Source organism: Euprymna scolopes, chromosome 6 (genome assembly GCF_053919585.1).
Source record: "Euprymna scolopes isolate OS-2025 chromosome 6, ASM5391958v1, whole genome shotgun sequence".
Classification (NCBI taxonomy): domain Eukaryota; kingdom Metazoa; phylum Mollusca; class Cephalopoda; order Sepiida; family Sepiolidae; genus Euprymna; species Euprymna scolopes.
In genome coordinates, this window is record NC_136487.1 from 112,282,461 (window position 1) to 112,308,728 (window position 26,268).

The 26,268-nt window shown below is 31.8% G+C and overlaps 1 protein-coding gene across 13 annotated transcripts in view; it reads right to left on the reverse strand.

Annotated features, from left to right (window-relative positions):
- Positions 1–26,268, reverse strand: part of LOC145277872 (uncharacterized) — a 623,323-nt gene that overhangs the window by 361,864 nt on the left and 235,191 nt on the right. Inside the window, exon 1 of one of the 13 annotated variants that reach the window (XM_080129851.1) lies at positions 9,370–9,919. The exons of 11 other annotated variants lie outside the window; for them this stretch is intronic. In XM_080129851.1, coding sequence (XP_079985977.1) covers positions 9,370–9,420 — 51 coding nt within the window. In that variant the 5' untranslated portion in view covers positions 9,421–9,919. Of the gene's footprint in view, positions 1–9,369; positions 9,920–26,268 lie in introns of those variants that run through there. One more of the 13 variants, XM_080129858.1, reaches the window with a different exon arrangement.

Genomic DNA, 26,268 nt, shown 5'->3' on the forward strand with positions numbered 1-26,268 from the left:
AGTATTTATAAAAAGAAAACATTTGGAACATGTAGTTTTTGTTAGAAAAAAGACGAAGATAAAAAGGTATTTAGACTTTTGGCTAGGATCCAAGTGTAGTATCTGACAAACAGTGGACGGTCTATTCTTTGGAAAAGGTTGGGAGGGTTTACTAACTGCTTTTTGTTCTCTCATTCACCATGTTACAATGAATATTCTGTGTGTGTGTGTGTGTGTGTATATATATATATATATATATATGATAAAAATTATGGAAATAATATTCTGTAATAGAAAATGAAAACAAAATTTATATATTTTCTAGTTTCGTTTTTCTTCAAATCAGTCTTGAGAAAAAAAGAAAATGAAATGTTGATGAATCAATAGTTTTATTTTTCCATTGTAAAGAAATCAGAAAACAAAGCAACTATTTTATCTATACTTCTGGTGAAGTTTTCAGAGCTTTGCCAACGATATTACAGCCGACAGACTGGATAATATAATAATCAGCACAACTAACTCCAGAGTATACGTTTGTATCCATCACATTGGAGTCCCAACCATAACTAGGGAAATGGTGACAGTCTGTTTTTTAATCTTTATAATCTTACTTATCCGAATAAGATTCCTATTTTTCAAGCTGAAAAAAATCTTTGGCTTTTTTTTCCTTTTTTTCATCTATCATCAACAGCTGTTTCCTTGTAATCTCACCTTGATCTACAATCAATAACGAATTCTCATTCAGACATTTTTAACATTTCAGAAAATGGAGAAATCCCACTCAGTTGTGGTGATTAGGAAAGTCAGTTTCTTCTTCCATATTTGGTTTGTTAATGCGTGTGTATTGCATTCTAACCAATGGAATTAAGGTCCTGTAAATTAACACAGATTTTGAAACTTTCCGGAAGGTTATGCAAGCAGATAGCATTTCACCTAAAGTTCTTAAAGCATACTACTACTGAACACGATCCTGCATGTACAGTGAGGTTTTGGAACCTTTCAAAATACAATCTGGCATTTGACAAGAATGACCTTTTGCAAACATTTTTCAATCATGCCAGGGACCATGTTATGCTGAATGCTTTAAAAAAGTTTCACTGTTGGTCGCAAATTTGCCGTCAAAGATTTGGATTATACAGATCATACTATGCTACTCAGCGAAGTATTTGCTAATGTCCACTCTACTATTAATGCACTTCAACGTGTTGCATCACAGATTGGGATAAAAACAAAGACCTTGAAAACCGAGATACTCCCTACCGGTTTCACTTCAACAGACAAAACACCCATCATTCACAGTTGTGATGCTCTTGGCGCCATCACCACAGGTCAAGATGAAGTTGACATTAAAGCACAAATTGCACATCATGTCTTCTGTTAACTCAATTCTCAGCTTTGATTAAGATTCGAGATAAGGATTTATCAAGTGCTGGTGTGAACGATCCTCCTTTATGGCAGTGAGTCATGGTCAATGAAAGTGGTAGGCGCTAGGTGATTGGAAACTTGATCACCATTGTCTGCGTCGCATCCTCTGTATCAAATAGCAGCATTTCCTCTTAAACAACACTATGTTGTTACTGCAAAATTAACTCCCTCTGACAAGTTATCTTCATTAGATATCTGCACTTGCTCGATCATGCTCTTTGCCATCAAGCAGAATAGTTCATCTATGAAGCAAATGCCCCAGCTTGTCTACAAAGTCAAAAAAAGCCATGTGGTAGACAAAGAAAAACCTGGATGATGGTTAAATCAGCAATCCCACATCTACAAAATTTGCTATTCGAACAGCAAGTGGTTGGAGATTAATTGTTGGTCTATCTGTGCCTAAATCGAAATTCAGATTCCATGAACAAAGTTTCTTTCCTAGACCTGCCTGCCTGTGAAACTGTTCCACTGACCGTTTCCTGGCGGATTACAACATGGTAACCTTCAAGTCCAACGTAAACAAGTTCTTGTTGAGCCGTCCCCTTAAATAATCCAAATTCTACCCAATCTACATCATTAATGATTATTAAATTTAAATTCATTAACCCTTATCCTCGAGTGGCCTTCAGATCTTGATAACTGGTAACTCCCTTGTAAAAAGAAAAAAAAAAAGTAGAATGGGTAGAGCTGGTTTAACACACTTCAGGAGAATGCGGTTTCAAATACAAATAGGCAAATAAGAATTAGAAACCCAATTTGTCCAGAAGGTGAAGTTAGTATTAGTTGGCTCTCCAAATTAAATATCTCATAATTCATATCCAACTCAACCAATCTCGACAACTATATATTATTCAAGCTGTCTTGTACGAGATAATTGATTCATTTCTCGTTTACAATAGACATTATAAAAAAGACAAGAACTGCTATAAACAATTAACATACATTAACTATTTAAAAAAAAAAAAAAAAAAAAATTATAATTAGTATCTTCTATCATAGATTTTATCAATGAACAATTTCATTCACTAAAAGCTGTCATATGAATGCAATATTTTGTTTTTAATGTCTTATTTAATAGCTGTATTTATCCAGTGTTGTCCTGGCAAAGACATATGAGGTGCCTTAAACAAGTTTCTAGATTTTTTGTACAAGCATTTAAATTGTCAGAGACTCTTTAAAATTCAGTATTTTATTACAATATGAGATGTCTGACCAATTTTTATGACTTCAGGTTCAAATGAACAGCTACAGCAGGAATTGGACTACCCCCTACTAAAGCCTGATTGTCACAACTGGTGAATTTCAAAAATGCAATCTGGACATGAGGATACTTTAGAAAAACGATATGCGATAAAATTCTGTTTTTAACTTGGAAAAAAAAATACCACAGAAACGTATAGAAAGCTTCAGACTTCTTTTGGATCATTTTGCATGAATCAAGCATCAGTTTCTGAGTGGCATAAAAGATTCAAGGAAGGCAAGAAGTTTGTGAGGGATGATGAGAGGTGTAGGAGGAGCAAGGAAGTCAGAACACCAGAGTTGATTGGCCAAATAAAGAATTTCATGGATAAGGACTGTCATGTGTCTATAGAGACAATGAGTGCACAGTTTGATGTAAGTGTAGAAACTGTACACACAATTATTTGTGAGGAACTGAAAATGAGAAAGATTTGCGCAAATGCATCAGTTCACAATTCCATCCTTGTCACAGACTATTTGACCAAGATAAGAATCAAGACAGTTCCTCATTCTCCCTATAGTCCAGACCTTGCTCTATATGACTTTTGGTTATTACCTAAGCTCAAGGAAAACTTTAGAGGTTGTCATTATAAGATAATTGAGGAGATGAAAGAGGCTGTGACAAAGGTCACTCACACAAGAGGATTTCCATGGGGCCTTCCAGAAATTGTTGGAACAGTACAACAAGTGCACTGCAGCCAGAGGAGATTCTTCCGAATGAGACTAAAGTTTCATGTCTATACTATCAAGAAAAGTGCTCATATGAAAAAAGTCTGGAAACTTATTGAAGGCACCTCGTAATTAGACTTAGAGTAAAATAATTAAAAGCATAGTCTTAAAATTTTTACATTTGTTTTTTTAATATAATAAAAAAAGAATTGTTTTAAGTTTCCCTCATTCATTGCTCCCATGTTATTTTCTGCTTGATTATCGTATCCCTTGTTCCGTTTTTACAGTATATTTTTGGTTTATTTTCTTTGTGAAAAAGAAAAGTACCGCTCGAAATTATCAAAGACTGTTATCGTACTAGTTAGTAATTCCATATCTGATTCATGTGAATGCTTTTGAAAAATAAATACACTACGATTTATAATCTTAACATGACCTTCATTCATTTGTGTGTTTCTGTTCATAAGTCACCATCATGGTATTCTACATTGCCAACAACCTTCTTATACATTTACATATTTCTCTTATTTTATTTTTTGGATTTAAATATAGACAGTAAGAGGGATAACTAACTACTCTAGTATATTCTTCATACACACATCAACAAGAGACACATACTCATTGCAAATGCAAAGACAGGTTCCACACAAAATTTACTAAATCCTAAAATTCTTTAAGTACTGCATTTTGTACTAAATTTTTTATATAGCATCATTAACACATGTATATATTCTTAGAGATTTTGTTACTTCACCAGCTCAAACTATTATGAGAATGCACATGTGTGCATGAATGCCTATGGACAGATTTACCAATCAGGATGTGAAATGCAAAAATAGCTCTAGAGAATATTCAATAGATTTCCTCCCTATAAAGTAAAATCTTCAGAAAAAAAAATTAATGCTGGATACAGATATGGATGCTAAAATTAAATTCTAAAAAGAATCGTCCCAGAGCAACCATCTAAAAAATCTAACAGCTATAAAAATCTGATTTAAATTTCTACTGCACAGGTAGGGAATTCAACCACTCCAATTTACTTCACCTCAACAAATCAGCAGTTTAGCTATCAGCCAACGACTACTAGAATCTCACCTACGTCCAAGAGGGATTACTAATTACTCTAGTTATATGCAGCATCAGCAAGAAACTCCCATTGCAAACGCAAAGACAAGTTTAACGCCAAAAAGTAACTAAATCCTAATATTCTCTCTGAAAATATTTCAGCTTTCGTAACTTCACGTAAACTTGCCAGAGCATAAATCTGTAGTGATAAGTGGTAAGATCGTACAGATATGCAAAAAAAAAAGAAAAAAAAAAAAGGGAGTGGTGGGGGCGAGAATCACAAAATTTATACTAGAATTGGCCACAAGGACACAAAGTGTAACAAATAAATTACTTGATAAAATTTACGTGTAATTAAGACACTTCTGGAGGTTGAAGGTTCAATCCTCAAAATACAATTTCTTTTAGGACTGCTACCTGGCCATGGTGGAACAAAAGTATGCTACTTCCGTGGATTAAATAAAGGGTTCTGTTCAAAATTCTGTGCAGATTTTGAGGTTCGACAAAAAGATTCTCTAATTTGACAAGATACATCTGAAGGTCGGATGTTACATCGATCGAAATGTGAAAATAAAACTAAAGATGAGAACAGTAGCTTGAATAATCCAAAAACAGGAATCTATTATACAACATCGTTTACACGTACTCATAATCGTCTTTGTTAAGAAATCTTGATTTGTTCAGAATCCAGCTATTTAATTCTAAACAGCCATAACTTATCAAGGCTAAAAGCTACTTGAGGACAAGATAATCAGTTAGATGATGAACTATGAAAAGCTTGAAAACAATGAATGAAATGCACAAAACTTGATTAAGTGAATGAGAAGTATTTGTTGACATTAGACTTGAAGATGACTTATTGTACGCAATGTACATTAAAGATGAAAATTCTTAGCAAAAACTCATCGATTTATCTATGTTGATCATATGCTTTTAGTTGAATTGCATATATTGTAGAGGTTGGGGTGATGAATAGCTTGTTGTATAAACCTTATGTAGTAGGATCGCTACATCTGTATCCATCCTACTGACTTGGCTTGATAAGAAAAAGGTCACAAGGTTTCAGATAGAAAGACAAACTTCTCTACGATTGCTATAAATTTATTCAGTGGTTTCATCAACACGGAACATGGCCTGAAAAGTCCGGCATGAAATGGAATTAAATCCAAAAGTTTTATCTTATTGTGTCAAGTCATTGCCAGAAACGATGAAATGAATGACATTTGTTGACGTTGGTCTCTGGATTGGAACTTTGATCTCCTCACTCAGCAAATTATGGCGAGAGTTGACCAAAGTAATATGGTCACTTGTTGGCACAGTGCTTGAAGTTTGATTGTTTATAAATGGTCACAAAATAGTTTGAGTGGAAATGGAAAAAAAAGGTTGCCAGAAGTATTACTACGCGAGTCTGAGCATGTCTCAATCAGTATACGAGTGAAAACACGCAAGTACAAAAGAAGTAGAACTTAATTACGTTAACTACTACAATATTTTTTTAATATTGTTATATTGAAACATTACAAGACTCGAGACGCATGGAATAAATGTCAAATTACTAAGTGAAACTTGTTGCATTATTCACTTTGGAATGTAAACATTCACTCAACGTCACAGCCGCTAATTGCAGGTACTATATAAAATGGCGCAACGACGTACCTTTGTACATTAATGGCCAATTATGTCGGTTACAATTATGGTCGTTTTCTGGACCAGCCATAGCAAATGGAATAACAAATTAAGATTAACAATAGTAATTCTATACAACTCCGGGTATTTTTTTTAAATTAGGCCCACCTCCACAATTTTCTTTTAAATGGCGACATTTATAAATTTTCTACTATGCTGAATACGGAAATCGCATTGAAATTTTGCTGAAATAAGCAGTTATCGAGATATAAAAAGCTGTATTATGCATTGTATTCTTTGGCGGCCATCGTTTTTACGCGCGTACACCATAAACAAATCTACGCGCGTAACAAAGATGGCCGCCAAAGAATACAATGCATAATACAACTTTTTATATCTCGATAACTAATTATTTCTGCAAAATTTCAAGACGATTTTCGTATTCAGTATGGCCGAAAACCTTCACAAGTCATCATTTAAAAGAAAATTGTGGAGGTGGACCTAATCTGAAAATTTATATATATATATATATATATATATATATATATATATATATATATATATTGCAAATAAATAATTCAATGTGTAGTATGACTTCGGTCGGTGATACAGAGGTACTTCCAAATTGAGGCGGGTTTTCGTGCAGAGGCAAGAAAATAGGGATTATTTGGTTTTATGTTTTGACCGTTAATATCAAATACACGTTTACCAGTTGAAACATGAAACATGTAATGATTTACTGTTTGTCGTTTACAAATTCTATTAAAAGAAAAAAAAATCCTCAAACTTTTATTAATACTCAACTGACTATTTTTCCAATACCCTACAACTGAAGATGAAATTACAAAAATGCAAACTTCCTTTTGACGTCTTTTTAATACGAGATGTTATGTTCCTATTTATTTCCCTCCCCACAAGGGCAGAGTTAGACACAATGTCGGTTTTTGATGTGGGGAAATTCAGCTCCAAAAAAAGGGGCACTCTGGATAAGAAAAAAAAATAATGGTCTTAGTGTGGAAAGATTTCTCCCCCATTAATTGACAACAGAAAAAGTGAAGTGTAATATCAGAAAAGATACATTTTGTTTCTAGTCAAAAGAATTTTATTTTAAGCTTAATTTTCATATTTATTGAATAGAGATAAAAAATCACTGCTCAAACTGCCGACAATTTACAAAAAGACAAATTTTGAATAAAATTGATTTGACTTAAAACAAAAACTAGTGCATTTTTAATTTCCTTTGGTTAAATTTATAAAACCTATTTTAAACGCTTCGGTGTAAATTTAATAAAAAATAAAATAAGAGAAAGCGCGCAAAACGCCTTGTAAAATCCCATTAAAGCCCCCCACACACACACGCGCGCCTTCTTTAAGCCTCAATTAGGCTTAGCCGTGTCTCCCGTAGTGCGCAAATTACATAATAAAAGGGTCCAGTAGTTATCACTGATTATGGGATTTAAAGGATGGCTGATCCTAAAATTCTCAATTTTAAACATCACTGTCAAGAAACACAAATGAACTTGATATTTTTTTTATTTTGCGTTTTCTATGTTGCAACATTTGCATTGCACTTATGTTACCGTGCTGTTTTTTACTAAATTAAGTTAAATTCAAGTTTTATGATATGTTTTTTATTAAATTGTTATGTGGAAGTACAGAATTACAAACCCTCCCCATGTTAAGAATGTTAAATTATTCCAGCAGTGCCAGCACGATAACATAATTGCATTTTCCTTAGTACCCAGTTATTGTTGATGTTGGTCAACAAAACAACACAGAACTTAAAATCTAAATATAAAATTAAGTAAAATAGAATTTGATCGAAATTAAGCAGTTGGCAAGTAAACGTTTACCGTATACTCTATTTACTTGCCTCCCCACGAAGGCATGATGTTTAATGTGGAGGAAGTCCACCTCCCCATAAAGGGAAATTTTGAATTATTGATTTTTGTCCCAATATTCCACAGTTAAAAAAAACAGACCTTTAAACTCAAATTTTATTCAGTTATATAGCATCAAAGAAAGGTTAATGGCAACGGAACCGGAACAGGAACAGACACTACACTTTGCTCCGAACTTTAAGGCCAAGAAACGCTTTAAACATAGTAAAAAAAGTTTTATAAATTCGTGTTGAAGGTGAATCCCACACCTATTAAAAAAAAAAAAAAAAATCTTTGTGGAATATGTTCCGGCGGTTCGGTCTTAGGAAATCATGCTCCAAGGTATTATCCCCCCCTCCTCATTTAAAGTGGGGGTTATTGCCAACCACCTGAGGCTCTCCAACCGAGGAATAACGACGAAAACGATCATGACAAATTTTCTACTCGTTCAAAGTGCTCCTGATGAGGTCCAGCTTCGTCAAAAGAGGAGCAACTGCTCCTCTTTTGACGGAGCGGGACTTACGACTATAAACTGACCTGCAGTGGCAGATTAGTAAATAAACTTCTTACAATAAATAATAACACATCAATTAAACGTGAATTTCTTTTAATATGCGTAGCCAAGATTGTTAATTTGTTAACCAAACATAGGAAATGAAATAACATTTTATAAAATCTGGAAAAAAAATAAAATTGAATAATTTGGTAGTTATGCACTTTTGTTACCGAGCTGAAATAACATTTAGAAAGCCATTCTTCACATGAGTAGGAGAGGGTGTTCTGTTTTTTAATTATTCTCTACTTCCACTTAATTAAATATAAAAAATATAGTAAACTTGAATTAAGCTTGAAAATACTATTTAAAAAAATAGCGCGGTAACAAAAGTGCATAAGCACCAATAATTTTAAATTTGGGGTTTAGTTTTTTTGTTTTAAAACAGTATCCACGTTGTTTTTAACACCTCTATATATTTAATTTCCTCACAAATTTAAAAACAAAAAACAAACAAAAAAATCAAACTTCTCTTTAATTAAAAAAAATAATTTGTCTTTTAAACAGTTTTAAAGTTACAGTCGCAGTTAAATCCGTCTTTTTCAGGGTTTGGATTTAGAACTTAAAAAGTAAATTTAAAAAAAAGAAGAAAAAAAACGCACTGAAAATGTGAATTCTCCATTTTATCTGCTATTCTGTCCAGGTAAATAAACACAACCTGAATCGATAACCTTTTCTTTTTTTTTTTTTCGTTTTTATAGTTTTAAAATATGAACTCATTTAAAAGACAATTTTAAAACAAAACAATATAGTTGATGACAAAAAAGATATAAAAGGGGAATTGTTCGTGAAAAAAAGATTAAAACGTCCCAAAACAAAACTTTAAAAAAAAAAAGGGGGAGGGCGAGGAAGACAAAAGAAAAAGGGTTGGGTATGAATTGACAAATAAAACAAAGAGTTTGGGGTTTCTTTTTCTTTCCCCAGTTTCCTTACCATAGTCCTAACATTGAATTGCAAACATAGTGGAACTTGAAGACATGCCATGGAGGGTAAAATCCAGGGATTTGGGACCGTCTTTTTAAGTGACCATCAGCAGAAAGACAGACAGTATTCTGTTTTTATGCTGAATAACAAGGCCGTAACAACCACTGACTTCCATTCCAAAAAGAAAAAAAAATGTTTACAAAAACAATAGTTTTTCTTTTTGCTAGATAATTATTAATTCACAAAGGATGCGAAGTTTTCTCCTTTGGGACATTCGTGATAAAAAAGTTAAATACTATCCGAGCAGTTTTGGTCATGTCATCTAATGGCTATTAGAACGGCGGACGAGCGTGTCGAGAAGAAACATGAGGAAACAACAAAGAAGTTTTTATGTACTTCCTGTTGGAGAAAAAGAACAGGGGGTAAAGAGGACCTTTCTCGTTCGTTTACGGTTGCGACTAACGACCTCACATCATCATCATCATCGTCATCAGTAAATAAAATAGGGGGGGGGGCACGTTGTGCTTGGATGGTGGCAGGGTGAATAGGACCCGGAGACGAAAGTAACGGCGACGGACAAAGAGAGGGTAGGTCGGAGCTGGGTAAATTAATACATCAAGATCATTAGTAACAATTGTTAGGTAAGAACGGAAAAACGCCAGACGGAGATTCATTTATTTATTTCATACTAGCATTTCAGCCCGGCGTTGCCCGGGTGTTTGGAGGTGTATGTTGAGAAAAAAAAAAAAAAAGTGGTCTTTTTTTTTTTTTTTTTTTTTTAACTTTAACCCCTATTTAATGACCCCCTTAACATTTGTTTTGGGCTCAAATCAAGTTATTAAGTTAGATCCATGTCCAAGGAACCTATATCTAAAATTTCAATTGTTTATACCCCAAATTGTCGGAGGAGTTTGGTAGAGTTCTCAAAGGTAAAATCATTGAACTTTGACCGCTTAACAGCCAAATTTCTGGCCGAAAACGGATTACAAAAATTTTCCCAAATCTCAGTACCCTGTATATCAAATTTCGAGTCTGTAGACTGAAAATTGACAGAGTTATTGTGTAGGGAAATGTACACAGACAGACACGTTCACTTTTATAGATATATAGATTTTAAAAACAAAATATTACAATGTCATGATTACATCAAAATAAAACAAATGAGCACTTCTTGTTTTATTATTTTTGATGACGGATTTTGATGAACAGAATTTAGTATATGTCATGATGTTAAACTTTTCCGTAAAGGAGAACTCCTTAATTTAAGCAATTTTAATTTTTGTCCTAATCCAGAGATTCACCCATTTTGGGAAATCTGGGAGCAAGTAAATAGGGACGGATGAAAAAAATAAAAATGCCTCAAGTTTTCAACTATCCAAATGCAAATACTAAATTTTAATGAAATGTTTTAGAATTTACTCATTAATGAATGAACTAATTTGGTTATTTTATGATGACATCCTAAAGAAATATTTTTATGGCGTACTCTGTGAGAAATCCCAGTTACAATGCCATTTTCATGTTTTAAGCCGCCTACGCACATTTCTTGTAGGCAGCCTGTGATTGGTTAATTTGTATGAGCCAAGATAATTACTTGGCACCTTTTTTGTAAACATCCATTTCGTTTTTCAGTCTACAAACACCTCCAGCAAGAACGAGACTCACCAAAAGTTGGCTCCGAGAAGAATGCCTTATCGAGAATGGAGCCGCAACAACTTCTTCATGTTTATATCACCTAAATGTTTGGTGAAAAAAGAACTTTAAATCTCTACAAGCAGAGACATTTTTATATTGTGCCGAAGATATCTCAATTAGAGGATGGCACCATATGAACATTTTCTAAATGTTTATATCACCTAAATGTTTGGACTTTTCTCAATTCAATTATGATCCCAAGGGACTCGTTTTATGCCTAATTAAAGGCACCAGACCTCTTGCCGAGAACACCATGAATTATCATGGACTTTTTTTTAAGTAAACCCACACTACCACTCCAACAAAAGGAATTAACTACTGGCTCACAATTTGGGAGGCAAAACTGACCCAACATTTTGCAAGGACTGTATCCGGACCATTAACCTTTGATGCTATAACTGAATAAAATTTGAGTTTAAAAGGTCTGGTTTTGTAATTGTGGAATTATTTTTGTCTCAGCCAGAGAGTATTGAGATTGTGAGATTAATTTCTCACAACTCTCACCTTACTATTAACTCTAAATCCGGGTGGCGATACTACCAAAGAAAAAAAAACAGACAAAATAGATGTACAGGAAGTGGGTGTAAGGAAACCAGTACAGGTCAATTTTTGCTCAGATCTTGATATTTTGTTGGGTCATTTTTCATTAACTTTTAGATTTCGTTCATAAAAAAAAAAACCCCGAAAAACTTTGAATTAAGAAAACGCGTCCATTCTCTTCTGATTTTTGTTTTTTTATTAAGCCATCGTCATAAAAACCGTTATCGATAGACAGAGGCTACCTAGTTAATTAGGGAATGCTTAAAATTTAACATGACGATAGTTAGACAATACAAAACTCCAAAAATGTGACAATGATATATGTTCATTCACCCAGTTCTAAGGCAGCACATTTCGGACTGCAGAACGCAATGCAAAAAGAGATCACCGGTATGATTGTGCAGTGGATCTAACGTGAATGTACATCGTTACAGGTTTGGTCTGTTCAGCTGTAGCACAGGATGATATTTAACCATTGCAGTGAGGCAAGAACTATGAAATAATCTGTAAGTAAGAAATGCAACTATCACATTCCGGAGACTTCTTGGCCATCAGGCCAAGATCAAAGTACAACGTATAATACAGTTTCAGTTTTTTGGAGTTGTCTGCTTGTCCCCGTTGCAGAACAATGGCCACAGAAACGACTGATCACCCTTTCTTTGACTGCCGCGAACTCATTACTGGTTGTATGTCAGCGAGGTGACGGCTTGCATCGATCCCAAGCATCCTTGCCAGATTACCGTATCCAATGTCATTGACAACGTGAGGCCACCGTGGGACTGGGAAAGACAAGTGTTCTACATTATGATCCTGGCCGTGGTGAGAATGGTGATTTGGACGTTGTGACTGCAAGGTGGCCAATGGGTGTTGTCTTTTTCTGATCAGGATCTGATCACTTTCTTTAAACACCAATTACAGTTGAAGATCAGATGTGATAGAAGGCTGCATCGCACAGCATTTGACAGAAGATGGATACACATAGCAAATCTGTGTGTACGGAAGGAGCCAAATTTGAACACATGTTTCCTGCCTAGGTGTGGAGTACGCAGTTCAGAGGTCTATTGGACCCACCCCAATCATACTATTAGCCTCTTAGCTAGCCGAGTGAGTGCCCCATCCCTCCCTGACTAGGAAGCCTGCAAGATTCCAACCCCCTCTTAACTGCAATTCTGCCCCCCCTCTAAATTTTACCCATCTTGGAGAGAAAAAAAAAAAGTCAATCACTAACACCTCCCCCCTCACCCACCAATTTTTCTTTTCTCCCTTTCATACCATCTAGAGGGCACCCCCACCTAGAGACTGTCCTGCAGGACATCAGATTCCTTTACAACCGGAAGTGAAATGGGTGGTCTATCAATTTGACTGGGTTGGGAGGGTCTTATTAACCACTTTTTATTTTTTCTCCCCCCTGTCCTAGACACAAATGAATTATTGCATCACTATTGTTATCTTTTTCGTTTTCACACATTAATAAAAAATGTTTAAAACGATTGGGTTCTAAGTCGGACGTCCCCCAGTATGAAAGGGTGAATACGGTATTATGGTGAAAAAGGCTGCTAACTAAGCGAACCTTATGTTTAGTTCTAGAGTGACAAGGATGACCAACGACCTCCATTCCCCCATTTATGAGTTGGCCTTGTGCCTAAGGTTTTGTTCATACTGAATTTTTATTGTATTTGTAACCTGAATAAAAGATTTGATACCTCAAAGTGTAGTATCTGTTCTTCAGATGCTGTACTTTAATTTATTTTTAGTTAGTGGAAGAGGAATCCTTCACGACCAAGACAATTTTAAATTTTTGTTCCTTTTCTCCACATTAAAAAACGCCCCTGGTGTATACTTCCACTTAACCTTGTTACTAACTTCTCCCAGCTCATGAATTAGTGGTCAGATTTAGGAAGGCATCCTACCTTCATCTAAATTTGTTATTTACAACTGCATCTATTTGCCACAATTTCACTTCATTTGTACTCAAAGCAATTATTTTCGGTATTTTCATAAACAAATACAGTTTCAACCGAGAAAGTAAAACTTAAGATAGATTCCAAGTGTAGATGTGTGAGGAAGAGGGCAGGAAGTCATTCTTTATGAAATAAAATTCATCTACCTTCTCCATCTGCATCATGAATTGTTTGAAGTATACCAAAATTAACATTTTCAGCTTACCAAAAAATTGTCATAGGAATGGAAAGGAGAAAAGGTTAAGACAAGACAAGAGAGAGAAGAAAACAGGAAAAGAAAAAGATAAATAAAGTGAGAGCGAGAGAAATAAATAAAATTCAGCCAAATAAGACAGTGATTTGGCTGAAATTAACATTTTGCTAAAACAGATTTTTAACAAAAAACAAGGAACTTACATTTTCACTTTAAACAAAAATCCATCTTTTTCTGAATTTAAAAAAAAAAAAAAAGTATAATTCTGCTAAAATGCAGAGAACTTGCATCTCTGAATACCACAGAGGAATCCAGTATATTGATAATTTTTCTATGACACAAAGGCAGGGTGAAAGCAATACACGAACAGATGATCTTGTAATACTTATGTATGACTTTAAAGAAAAAATAACATGGCAAGACAGTCTACTAAAAAGTGTTTAGAAAAAATGTAATTGATTGCACAAAATGAATAAAAAATTTAAATAAATGATTAATGTTTATGATAATGAAAGTATATCTAAATAGAATGCAATATTTGAATAACTATGTACCAAGCGATTTTAGAAACCATTTACATTTTGCATTGAATTTCATTCGATAATCATTTCCATTGATTATTCAAGAAAAGTAAAAAAGGTGAATATCTGGAAAATTATGCTACTGGGGGGAAAAAAATCTCTGAATATAGTAAGTATGTAATCAATGAAATCAATTTAAATAGCAAAATTTTGTTTTTAAAGAACAGATAAAAAATTTCATAATTGACTGGCTATTTAGAATTAAATACTGATTTTGTAGGATGTAAACTATTACCGTCTAACTTAGAGAATCTAACCGTCATATTTTTATATTTTAGATCATTCATTTTTGTAATTAGTAAAAAAAAAAATTAGATTGTTTTAATGGTAAAATTATTTTCTGAGGCAGAACTGGGGTGCTGAATTTATATATGGTCCAGTAAAGTATTCAGCTTGAAATTACTGGAAAATAGAAAATTTCTGCTGATGATAATCTGTACCTGAAGAAGGTCAGAAAATATAGCATCCTAAAACTGAATATAACTATAATGAAGATAACAGACTCCATTTTACACATTTTAGAAATATTAACAAAAATATTTCCCCCGTTTTTGTGTAAATTCTTTTATAATCGTAAAAGTTTATAGGTATATTCCAATTTATTTTTGACCAGCAAAGACCACTTGGTTCCTGTCCAAAATTCTTCCTATATTAAAAAACAAAAAATAAGGAAGAATTTCTATGATGTACGTCCACATGACAAAACGAAAACATCACATTCCAAAAAGGACATGAATTGATGATGATTCCTTATAGAGGATGAAATGTGGAAGATATTCATATATATATATTCATAACGTATCTCTATACAATATTGAAGACTGTTAAAGTAAATTCTAAAAATTGAAAAAGATTTGCTCATAGCATTTTATGTACACACGAAATATTATTCTCTCTCTCTCTCATAATATACACAAGAGAGAGAGAAAGAAAGCTTAAAAATAACTTCTCGTTTTTATTTTTATGCTAACTAGAACTAATTGGCCCTACAGACTCATTAATGGTAGTAAATTAAATATGCTGTCACACTAAAGCTATAAGTATTTTGGTACGGTAATGTTTTAAGCTCTATTTATAAGAAAGTCCAAACAGATCAAGATCTCAAGGTTTCATTTTCCAGTCATGGCATCCACTTTATTTGCTCGGAATTTATTATCTATATATCAATAGGATGAATATTATCTATATATTAATAAGATAAATATTATCTATATATTAATAAGATAAATATTATCTATATATTATAGGATAAATATTATCTATATATTAATAATCTATATATTAATAAGATAAATATTATCTATATATTAATAATGTTTATATTAATAAGATAAACATTATCTATATTAATAATGTTTATATTAATAAGATAAATATTATCTATATATTAATAAGATAAATATTATCTATATATTAATAAGATAAATATTATCTATATATTAATAGGATAAATATTATCTATATATTAATAGGATAAATATTATCTATATATTAATAATCTATATATTAATAAGATAAATATTATCTATATATTAATAATGTTTATATTAATAAGATAAGCATTATATATTAATAATGTTTATATCAATAAGATAAATATTATCTATATATTAATAAGAAAAATACTATATATTAATAATCTATATATTAATAAGATAGTGTATGTGTTATTTATTTTGTGTATCACACTTACATCTGAGTGACTGTCATTTAATTATTATGGACTTCCATTTCTTGTAATAAATAATTTTACCAAGAAGTCTTCATACGTTTTGGTTTCAGTTATAGCTGAAGGAACTCAAGTTTATATATATATATATATATATATATATATATATATATATATTTCATAAGTTTTGATGTCGATTCAAGCTAATGCACCGAAGTCATATGGATATATTTTATTTTTGAAATCACAACTTTATAACATAAGAATCGATAGAACATTAACTCTATAATAATATATACAAAATCTGGAAGAATTAAAATATATTTAAGCATTCTTTACAACTAGCAGTGTCAGAAATTTCGTGAAAATAGTGAATAATTCCACCCCATCTTTCCAAGCTTATAACTCCTCGAAAAATTTAATTCAAGCCCTAATTTTTTTTTCAATTAAAGGAGCAAGGACCAAGGTTTTATTAAAAAAAAAAAAAAGAAAAAACAATGTTTTTTTTAAAAAAAAAAAGGTTTTAAACTTCGGACTTTACAGGTAAATTTCTAAAAAAGGGATTTTTTTTTGTTTTAAATTTAAATATATTATTTATTGACCTTTTCTCTTCAATTTGTGATATATAAAACTATTTGACATAAATTAATTATTTACGTTTTAATAGACATTTCAAAATGAGAGGCGTGAATTATTCGACCCCCTGTCTTTCCAAGCTTATAACTCCTCGAAAAATGTAATTCAAGCCCTAATTTTTTTTTCAATTAAAAGAGCAAGGACCAAGGTTTCATTAAAAAAAAAAAAAAAGACAAAAATAAAACAATGTGTTCTTATAAAATAAGGTTTTAAACTTCGGACTTTACAGGTAAATTTCTAAAAAAAGGGATTTTTTTTTGTTTTAAATTTGAATATATTATTTATTGACCTTTTTTCTTCAATTTGTGATATATAAAACTATTTGACATAAATTAATTATTTACTTTTTAAGAGAAACTTGAAAATGGGTGACACTTGGGGGCGTGAATTTAAAAAAAACGTTTGTCTAAAATATTATATTCGGTTTATTGGAAAGAACATAAAATTTCACATTGACCCTGAAAATATCGTAAAAATAGAATCAATAGAAAAATTTTGATAGATTTTTAAAGTTTAAAAATTGAAAAATATTGAGTTCGGAAAATTTATTACTGTTTTAAAAAAAAAAATAAAAATAAAAATTCTATTACTTTTAAAACAACTATAATAGTTTATTTTGGAAGTATAATCCATAAAGAAAATAAATAACCCACTTTTAACAGAGAAATTACGAGATTTTTATATTGTATTCGCAGTTTCGTGTTAGGGGTGTCAAAAATTCCTACAAAAATTCTGATACTGCTAGGGCTACGCCAGGCATCTCTGCTAGTTTAGATATGCCAATATCAATATATTACATATGAATAAGTCTGGAATTTCCATAGGTCCCGCTAGTTTACTATTAATGTAATACTCTCCATTTTTAAAAGTTGTTTACAACCGATATTTCAAAATAGACAAATATTGCAATGTATCTTTTGTATTCAAAAACTGTGACTGACAGACAGACTAAATCTCTTTATATAAAGTAAGCAGTCATGCAATGCATAATGTAACATAATAGCATGGAACATGATATGAATACACTATTTTGTCTTTATTATACATAATCAGCAAGTCATGAAAAATTCAGATAAAAATAAAGATAGATTTACTAAGTAACTTAAGAGTTGTCTCCCATTATTTAAAATCGGAAAAGTACTTGATGACATAATATTCTTTTTCTTACAACAAATGAAATAATTGAAGCGTTCTATGATGCATTACAAAAAGTGTCCCAACTAAAGTTAGTTAATTAATACTTAATAGTGTTAAATTGGAAAATCAAAGACTACTTTTCTCCCTTTGACATCATTTCTAAAAGACAATTTTCTTTGTCTTAAAATATTTAAATCGACACTCATTAATAAATTTTAAAAAACCCATTTGCCATAATGGGTAGTGTTCACTAATGAGCTGAGAGACTAGGGCTTAATCCTCGATCGTCATACCAAAGACTAATGATAAATGGTACTTATATATATATATATATATATATATATATATATATATAAGGAGTAATATAAGTGGAGGATTAAAAGTAAGCACCCCCATCTAGGTGTAATAGCCAAGAAAAAAAGGAACCCTCCGGTCGCCCTTGACTATGGCCAGTCCATTTATTTGTTATAAATATAATAAAACTCTTGATTGTCAGTACAAAAGAAATAAAAAGATATACAAAGTTAAAATAGAAATATGAAAGAATTTTTTATAATGTAAGGAAAGTTTCTCTTTACATTATAATTTAAAAAAATAAAATATAAAGATTTTTTTAATACCTTAAACAATGACAAAAAAATGTCTTGCTTTCTCATTGGAAACACTTTGATCGAAATTGACAAGTTGAAAGAACCGGATAGAGAAGAAAACATCTATAATGCTTGAAAAATAGACAATTATTAAAGAATAGAAATTGGATTATTTCAAAAATTATAAAATCAGAATAGTAATACAAAAAATAAAATTAATAAAAAAGTTTTTTTTTTATTTTTGAAAAATAATTTATGATTATCTGGTGTTGTTGAATGTTAGAATTTAGTCATTTTAAAATTAATTATCCCCAAACCAAATAAAACGTCAAAAATAGAATTCTGTTTTCAGCATCAATTTTAAAATGACATTTATTTATTTTTCTTTTCAAACAAAATTCTGATGCGATGATTTTGACAACTCAAGTTATCAGGTGTTCTTCACCAAGCAATTTGGTGTTATTAAATGAACATGGAGGGTCCATATTTCAACAAAATCGATAGACAAAAGACCTACATTTAGACACTCCAAATTATATAAAACCAACGTATTTCAGAATACGTTGTGATGTCATAATAGGTCGCCTCTCTTTCATTCTCTTCCTCTCTTTCTAGCAATCATGGAATTTCCATGGAGTTCTGCTCGTAAAACAATATTAGCTTTGTCACTTCCTATTAAATCATAACTTTTTTTTTTAATGTCTGCTTAAATTCACTTGACTCACCATAATTGTGTCATTGTTCATTCACTAGAAAAACAGGAAATAACTTTTATAATTTTTTTTAGGAGCAAAAAGCATTCAATGTAATTTAGTATAATATTTAGGATAATAAGCGGCTTTATTACGCTGAAAGTGTTATCATAACATTGTTGTAATAACAAGCAATTATGCAAATTAAGCTTTTTTTTGGCACCATTTTGAAACAATTTTACAGCCATAAAACGGCACATGCAACGATACATTATTAGGTTAAAAAATTATCTTGAAAAAGATTATTGTTCATGGATTATACGCATATTAGTTTTGTTATTATCGTCTTGTCACCGTGCACATTTTATTTGTACAATTAATGTTTTAGATGGAACAGTGGATAACGTAAAAGGTAATTAGGAGCAAAGAGGTAGGAGAGAGCAGAGAGGAAGGGAGTAGGAAGGAGGAGGGAGTAGGAAGGAGGAGAAAAGAAAGTAGGAGGAGGAAAGAGGGAAGGAGGAGGAGGAAAGAGGGAAGGAGGAGGAGGAAAGAGGGAAGGAGGAGGAGGAAAGAGGGAAGGAGGAGGAGGAAAGAGGGAAGGAGGAGGAGGAAAGAGGGAAGGAGGAGGAGGAAAGAGGGAAGGAGGAGGAGGAAAGAGGGAAGGAGGAGGAGGAAAGAGGGAAGGAGGAGGAGGAAAGAGGGAGGTAGGAGGAGGAAAGAGAGAGGTAGGAGGAGGAAAGAGGGTAGGAGGAGGAAAGAGGGTAGGAGAGAGAAACAGGATAAAAAAGACAAAAGAGTGAAAAAGTGGCAGAAAAGAGAAAAAAATATAGGAAAGACACAGAGAGGGGACAGGGAGAAACGGATAGGATCTATAATGAAGTCACAGTATATTCTGAATGCCTTTGGTTAGTGACAAAAAGTCGGAGAGTTGTCTACTGATTCTGTTGGGATATGAACCCTCCACATTTATGGAGTGGTACCAGACTGATTGAAGCAAAGTTTGATTTATCAGATTAAAGGCTGCTTGGGTCCGATTTTAAAAATGCTACAATATAACTTTATATATTAGATACAGCAAATACTGATCTAAGTAATCACAGATGGTTCGGTGAATATCATAATTGAGCATTTTTGATCACTTACAGGTTTGAAGACTACTCGTTAGAATTGCACCAAATTTGGTAGGAAAATAATGATGCATGTCATATGGGGAGGTGCGGTAAACAAGTCAATACTATTATTAGTACCATTTTTGAAGAAAAACACCTATAAGTTCAAAAACTACTTAGTAGAATTGCACTAAATATGGCATAAAGAGCTCTTGGGATGTCAGATATATAAAAATAGAAGGATTTAATAAAATAGAATAAAATCTAAAAGGCCTAACACTCGTCACACATGCTAAACTAAAAGTCGCCCATAGAGTGTTTTTTTTGGCCTGAACAAATAATTCAGTATTACAATTTTTTTACAGAGGGGATCTAGTCAGGATCTTGCAAATGTTGGTCCTTCTTATTTCAAGTAAGAGAATACAACAGATTAAATACAAGTAAATAAATATGATCAGCACAAACCAAAGACCACACAGAGGAAGAAATGAATCACAAAGGCAATAACACTAGTAATAAAACAATGCTCTGGCTTGCAAAAAAAAAATGCCTGAATAGCCCTGTCGGCATTCCCTGGTAAGGGCACCTCAAGGGGAGATTAGCAATAAATTTATCCCTACTCAAAAGCTGTCTTTGGAAAGGGATAAGTTTAGAATTGCAATGCCTTGGAGGGTGGACCTCCTATAACTCCACAGGATCAACCACATATTACAATTAACAGGGGAAAAGATATTTAAAATATCTGTTGATTTTGGTACAGAGAGAATACCCACAAAACAAACCTACACATATAAAATCTATATAATTATAAAACTCAAATGACCTTGTAACGATGTATGTAACCCACTTTCCGGTTTACGACATCCGGTTGCGCATGCGTACATGATCTGCGCACTGAAATATTAATGTTATTATTTCGAAATTATTATTTAACATGGGAAAGAGTAGGGTTTAAAATAACTTAAACGTAATACAGAAATGAACGATGTAAAAAAAAAATTTTAATTAAAAAAAAGCAGATATCAAAATTTGAATTTAACTATAAGTATTATGGTATCTGTTCAGTGCACATTTACCTATAAATATGGCCAACCACTTATAATTCAGTAACTATTTTTTTTTTTTCAAAAATAATTATAATAAACAGAAAGAATATAGATAGATTTCTACGAGTCATTTTTCATTTTAATATACTTTCATAGAAATGTTCCTGTTATGTCACAAAAAACTATTTTCTTTACGTCACAAGTGTCACGCTCATACATGAATTCCATAGCTAATCTAACATACTGACCCAATGAGTCATGGGTAGTCTAGTATACATTATATATTACATATAAATAAACATAATGCCATCAATTTTTTTTTTTTTTAATATCTTCTATAAATAACAAAGAAATTAGTATACAGGCAGTAATAATGAGATTTAAAAAAAAAGAAAAGTAAAGTGAAAATGCAACGTAAAAAAAAAAAAAAAAAAAAAAAAAAAAGAAAATTTTAAATAAATAAGCAAGTCCATTTTTGACACAAATATTTAGATGGCACTTTCTTGTGTCATGCTACAATAACAATGCAATTTCCTGATTCTCTGAGACAAGCAAGTGTCATATTACAATAACAGAATTTCTTATCGAGGTGAAACCAGGTTGCATTACCATTAAATAAAAAATATATACAAACTCTTAGTTGCACTGTGTTTTTATTTTCATGTAAAAGTAAATAGATGAGCCATCTAAGTATCATAACAGAAACCGTTTTTATCATTTAATCATTGTAAGCGTTTTTTTTTTTGTTTTATTGTTTTTTTTTTGTTTGTTTTTTTTTACTTTTTTCTCTCTTCCCTAAAGCTGTTTGTTTTTCTCACACAAAGATAAGTGAAACTGATACACCAGTTTTATTTCCTTCATTGTGGAAGCTAGCAGAAAGTTAACACTTTCAAGGTGAAAAGCCATTTGACAATAATTAGTTGCTACACGTAAGGCTTCATACATTAATGACTAATTTCTACAGCTATCTAGAAAACGGCGCTAACCCGACATGCTGATATGGGACACAAAGAAAGTAACCCTCGTAGAAGTTTGTTTCCAATGATGTTGAATTAAACAAAGCTGAGAGGAAAAAGGTAGCGAATACCAAGATCTTATATACGACATGAAAAGAAACTGGAATCTTGAAATTACCATCATTTCGGTAATTTTAAATGGACTCGTGAAAAACAATTTCAAAAACTGCCTGGCAAATGCACCCGATGATGCAGAAGAGAGAAAAACAATTGCACTTTAAAGGGGAGCTTAGAATCTTAAAAATTTCTCGATTGAAATGCTTGAGATAGCAGGTGAATATTTGGCATCCGGTAGGATGCTCCATCCCCAGATAGAACACTAAGGAAAAAGAAAAAAAATCCCATTTTAGTTTGGAAAATTAATGCATGCACGAGTTTAAGCAGCACACTTTCAATTTAATAATAAGTGTGTGTATGCGTTTAGACAGCATATGCAATTTAATAACGTAGATGTATAAGCGCCATATTTTAATTAAATAATGTACGAGCGTACGTGTTTAGGCTGCATACTTTCAATTTATTAATGCATGGGTGTACGTGTTTAGGCAACATGCTTTCATTAAGGCAAATGTTATTTAATAACATCTTTCTTTTGATTTTATGAGGTTTTAAAACATTTTTATTTTCCATTTTTCTAAATAATCTAATCAAGTTAGTGCATAAGTTCCATAGTTTTCTTGATCCATATTTATTTTATTTTTTATTTTTATTTTTTTTTTTAAGTACTTTCGATTTGATTCCTCAAATCATTCAGAGGTTAGTGTTGAGTTTTCATGAATTTTCTTTTAATTTTTAGTAAATACTGTTAAACACTAAATGAAAACTATGAGAGTAATTCCAAAAATAAAGCCTATTTTTTTTTAACTCAAAAAGTTGGAGAGCTTCAAAGACAGGAGTGCTACTATTAAAATAAGCGACATTTTGTGTTCCAGAATTTTTTTTTTTTTTTTTTTTTTTTACGTAGTCACCATTTTAAATTCACTTTTGCCAGGAATTCAATGACGTATCTCTGCTTCTGATGCACGTCAATGAAAGAGACTGCTTTCTTAGAGTCTCACACAATATTTGTAACAGAGAAATGAAAATTTCAGGCCATAAATGCACAAGTTCAGTCATCATGACCATCTGATTTGTTCAGACAGAATAAAAATAGGAAGCATTACTTTTGGAACGCTGCTCGTACTTTGCAAAATATGTAACAAGAAACGCATGGAATTTACATACATCAATTTGATCAGAATATCAAATGAGGGCATTAAAAAAAAAAAAAAAGAAAAAAAAAAGGAAATATGTCTTATAAAACAAACAAAAAATTAACAACATATATAAGAATAACTATAGTTACATTCCAGCCAAAATCCAAATATTCATTTTTCATGCAAAACAGCTTCTCTAGCATGTTAAAATTTCAGTACATTTTTTGGATCTTGGCTGGAATGTAACTATACTGTTATTCTTTTAAATATGTTCTGTTATATTTAACATATATTGAGCTTCTAAGATAAAAAGATTGATGTACACAAAGTGTGAAATATAATAGAAAAACATTTTACAAAAAAATAAATATATAATTCTCTTTCCTTTCCCGTGGTGGACTGGAGGTTGAATATTGGACTGCAGAGTCAAAGATGATTTCATGACTAGGTTTGAATCCTTCGACCAGCAGTAATTATCAATTCCTATACTAATGATTACATAAGCATGAAACACTCTTAGTAAAAATAATATTTATATAACTCATTATTTAATAAATATTTGGAATAAATAATCTTTATTAGATTTTTAATTTATATATATATATATATATATATATATATATATATATATATATCGATTAATGAGATGAATTAGATCACAGAGTAATCAATCTTGTGGATTCAAGTCTTACAAAATATTTTGAGGGAGTAATTTAAGACAATCCCAGCCAAAAAAAAATATTGCTCAATAAACTAGATAGAACACATTAAAAATTACAGTTTTATCTTTAAATTTCTTTCAGAAAAATATAATTTTCAAAACATCTTGAAATATAAATTATATATAGTAGTACAAGGACATGTGTCCTGGCATTTCCCGGGAAAATTGAGGAATCCAAGAACTGCAATTCCAGAAGTAAACTGACAGTAAACACTTTTCACCCAAAATCCTAAGCTATAGAAAATATTCCTAAATAGAACTAAAAATGAAAACAATCAAATAAAACAATAAAAATGAATAATTAATAAGATTTCTTTTTACAAAGCAATATACAAATTAGTTAGCCTCTGATACGACCAAGTATATAAGAAATCTATTCTATCATGAACTAAAGTTGGCATTTTAATGTTACTGTCAGCATAACAAATGGTTCAACTTCATAAATATAGAGAGATATATACTATATCGTTAGGCAAATTATCACTAAACTTAAAAGTATACATTTTTTAGCCATTTTCCTTTGGCCCATAGGTTTTTTTTTGTTTTTTTTTTCTTCCTTTGAAGATTGTAATGCTGGGTATGGGGCAGCCAAACCAGCTTTTTGACCTTGAAACCAACCGAGAGCTCTTTTTAGTATCCTCGCTGTTCCCTTAAGTGCAATTGTCTGAATCTCTTTTGCACTTGGTTCTCCAGGAATATTAGTTAGGTAGGACTTCAGGTTCTTCTTCATAAGTCCTGTGGCACCTATGATAACTGGTATGATTGATATTCCCTTAAGATTCCAGTTTCTTTTCATATACACGAGACCTTGGTATTTGGTCTGTTTCTCTCTTTCAGCTCTGTTCAGACCGCCATCATTAGGAACACTCACTTCAATCAAGGTTGCAACTCTCTCTAACTTAATCCGGAGTAAGCTGACCTAGCAAGCATGAAACAGTTCATGCTGTCACAACACACAGGACACTTTGAAATAACTCCCTCAGTAATAAAATAATTCCTTCCAAAACTACATTCCATTTAGTAACTGACTGCAAACACATTCAACATGAATACAAGTCAATAATGAGACTGCATACCACCTTCTGACAATGTAAGGATAGGCCCAACTCTTATCAAGGTCAAAAAGCTACCCTAGAATAAGGATTAATGAAATGGGTGGATTGGCAGTTGATGAAGAATATTATGAAAGGATTGAAAATGAATGGAATAAAAAAAATTTGATTACTTATGAGAACACTTTATAGCAAGTATTTATTGATTGGTGTTAAACTATTGTTAAATTATTATTGAAAAAATAAATAACACAGACGAAAACCAAACAACTTAGTTTTCTTATATTTTTGTTTACAGCTGGCATGCGTGCTGAAAGTCAACCGATGCCGCCACGAAGGTGCCCATTTTGTTTTATTTTGTAAGGTCGTTGAAACCTAGTTGATCCTACAAAATTAACATTAAAATTGAATATTAGAATTACAAAATACTACATGTGGGATACAAAAATAATAATGTTGAATATATATGTTAAATATATTAAGCAACAGAGAGCTAACAAAAATTAAACAAAGAACGTGATTTGAGATTTCATTTTCATGACGTTGTTAATGCTAACAATCATGTTTTGTTTATTATATCAAGGGTAAATGTAATGGTTTAGTGGGTGGGTAGAAATAGCTGAAGGGAACAAAACGTTGTTTTAAAATGCATATAAAGTTACTTCATAGAGTATTTTTTATGGAAATCGCCTTCCCCAAACAAGGCATAAAACCACTTTATGTAAGGAGCTGATTATATATATATATATATATATATATATATATATATATATATATATATATCATTATTAGGGGAGGGGGTACAAACTTTATTATAGCTGTTAAAAAAAAGAAGACTGAGTTTTTTTTTGTATCTATAGTAAAATGAAAGACGAAGGGAAAACATTCAATGGAGGTTAAAAAAAAATTAAATAAATAAGGGGGTAGAGTCAGCCGACTGGGTTTCGCCCTCGCTTTTCAAAGCCGAATCGAGTTTTTTTTTTTTTTTTGTATAAGGAAACAACTAAAATAAATCTATCGTTATGATAATTATACAATGGAGAGGAAACGCCTTAGAGACTAATCACCCCAGAC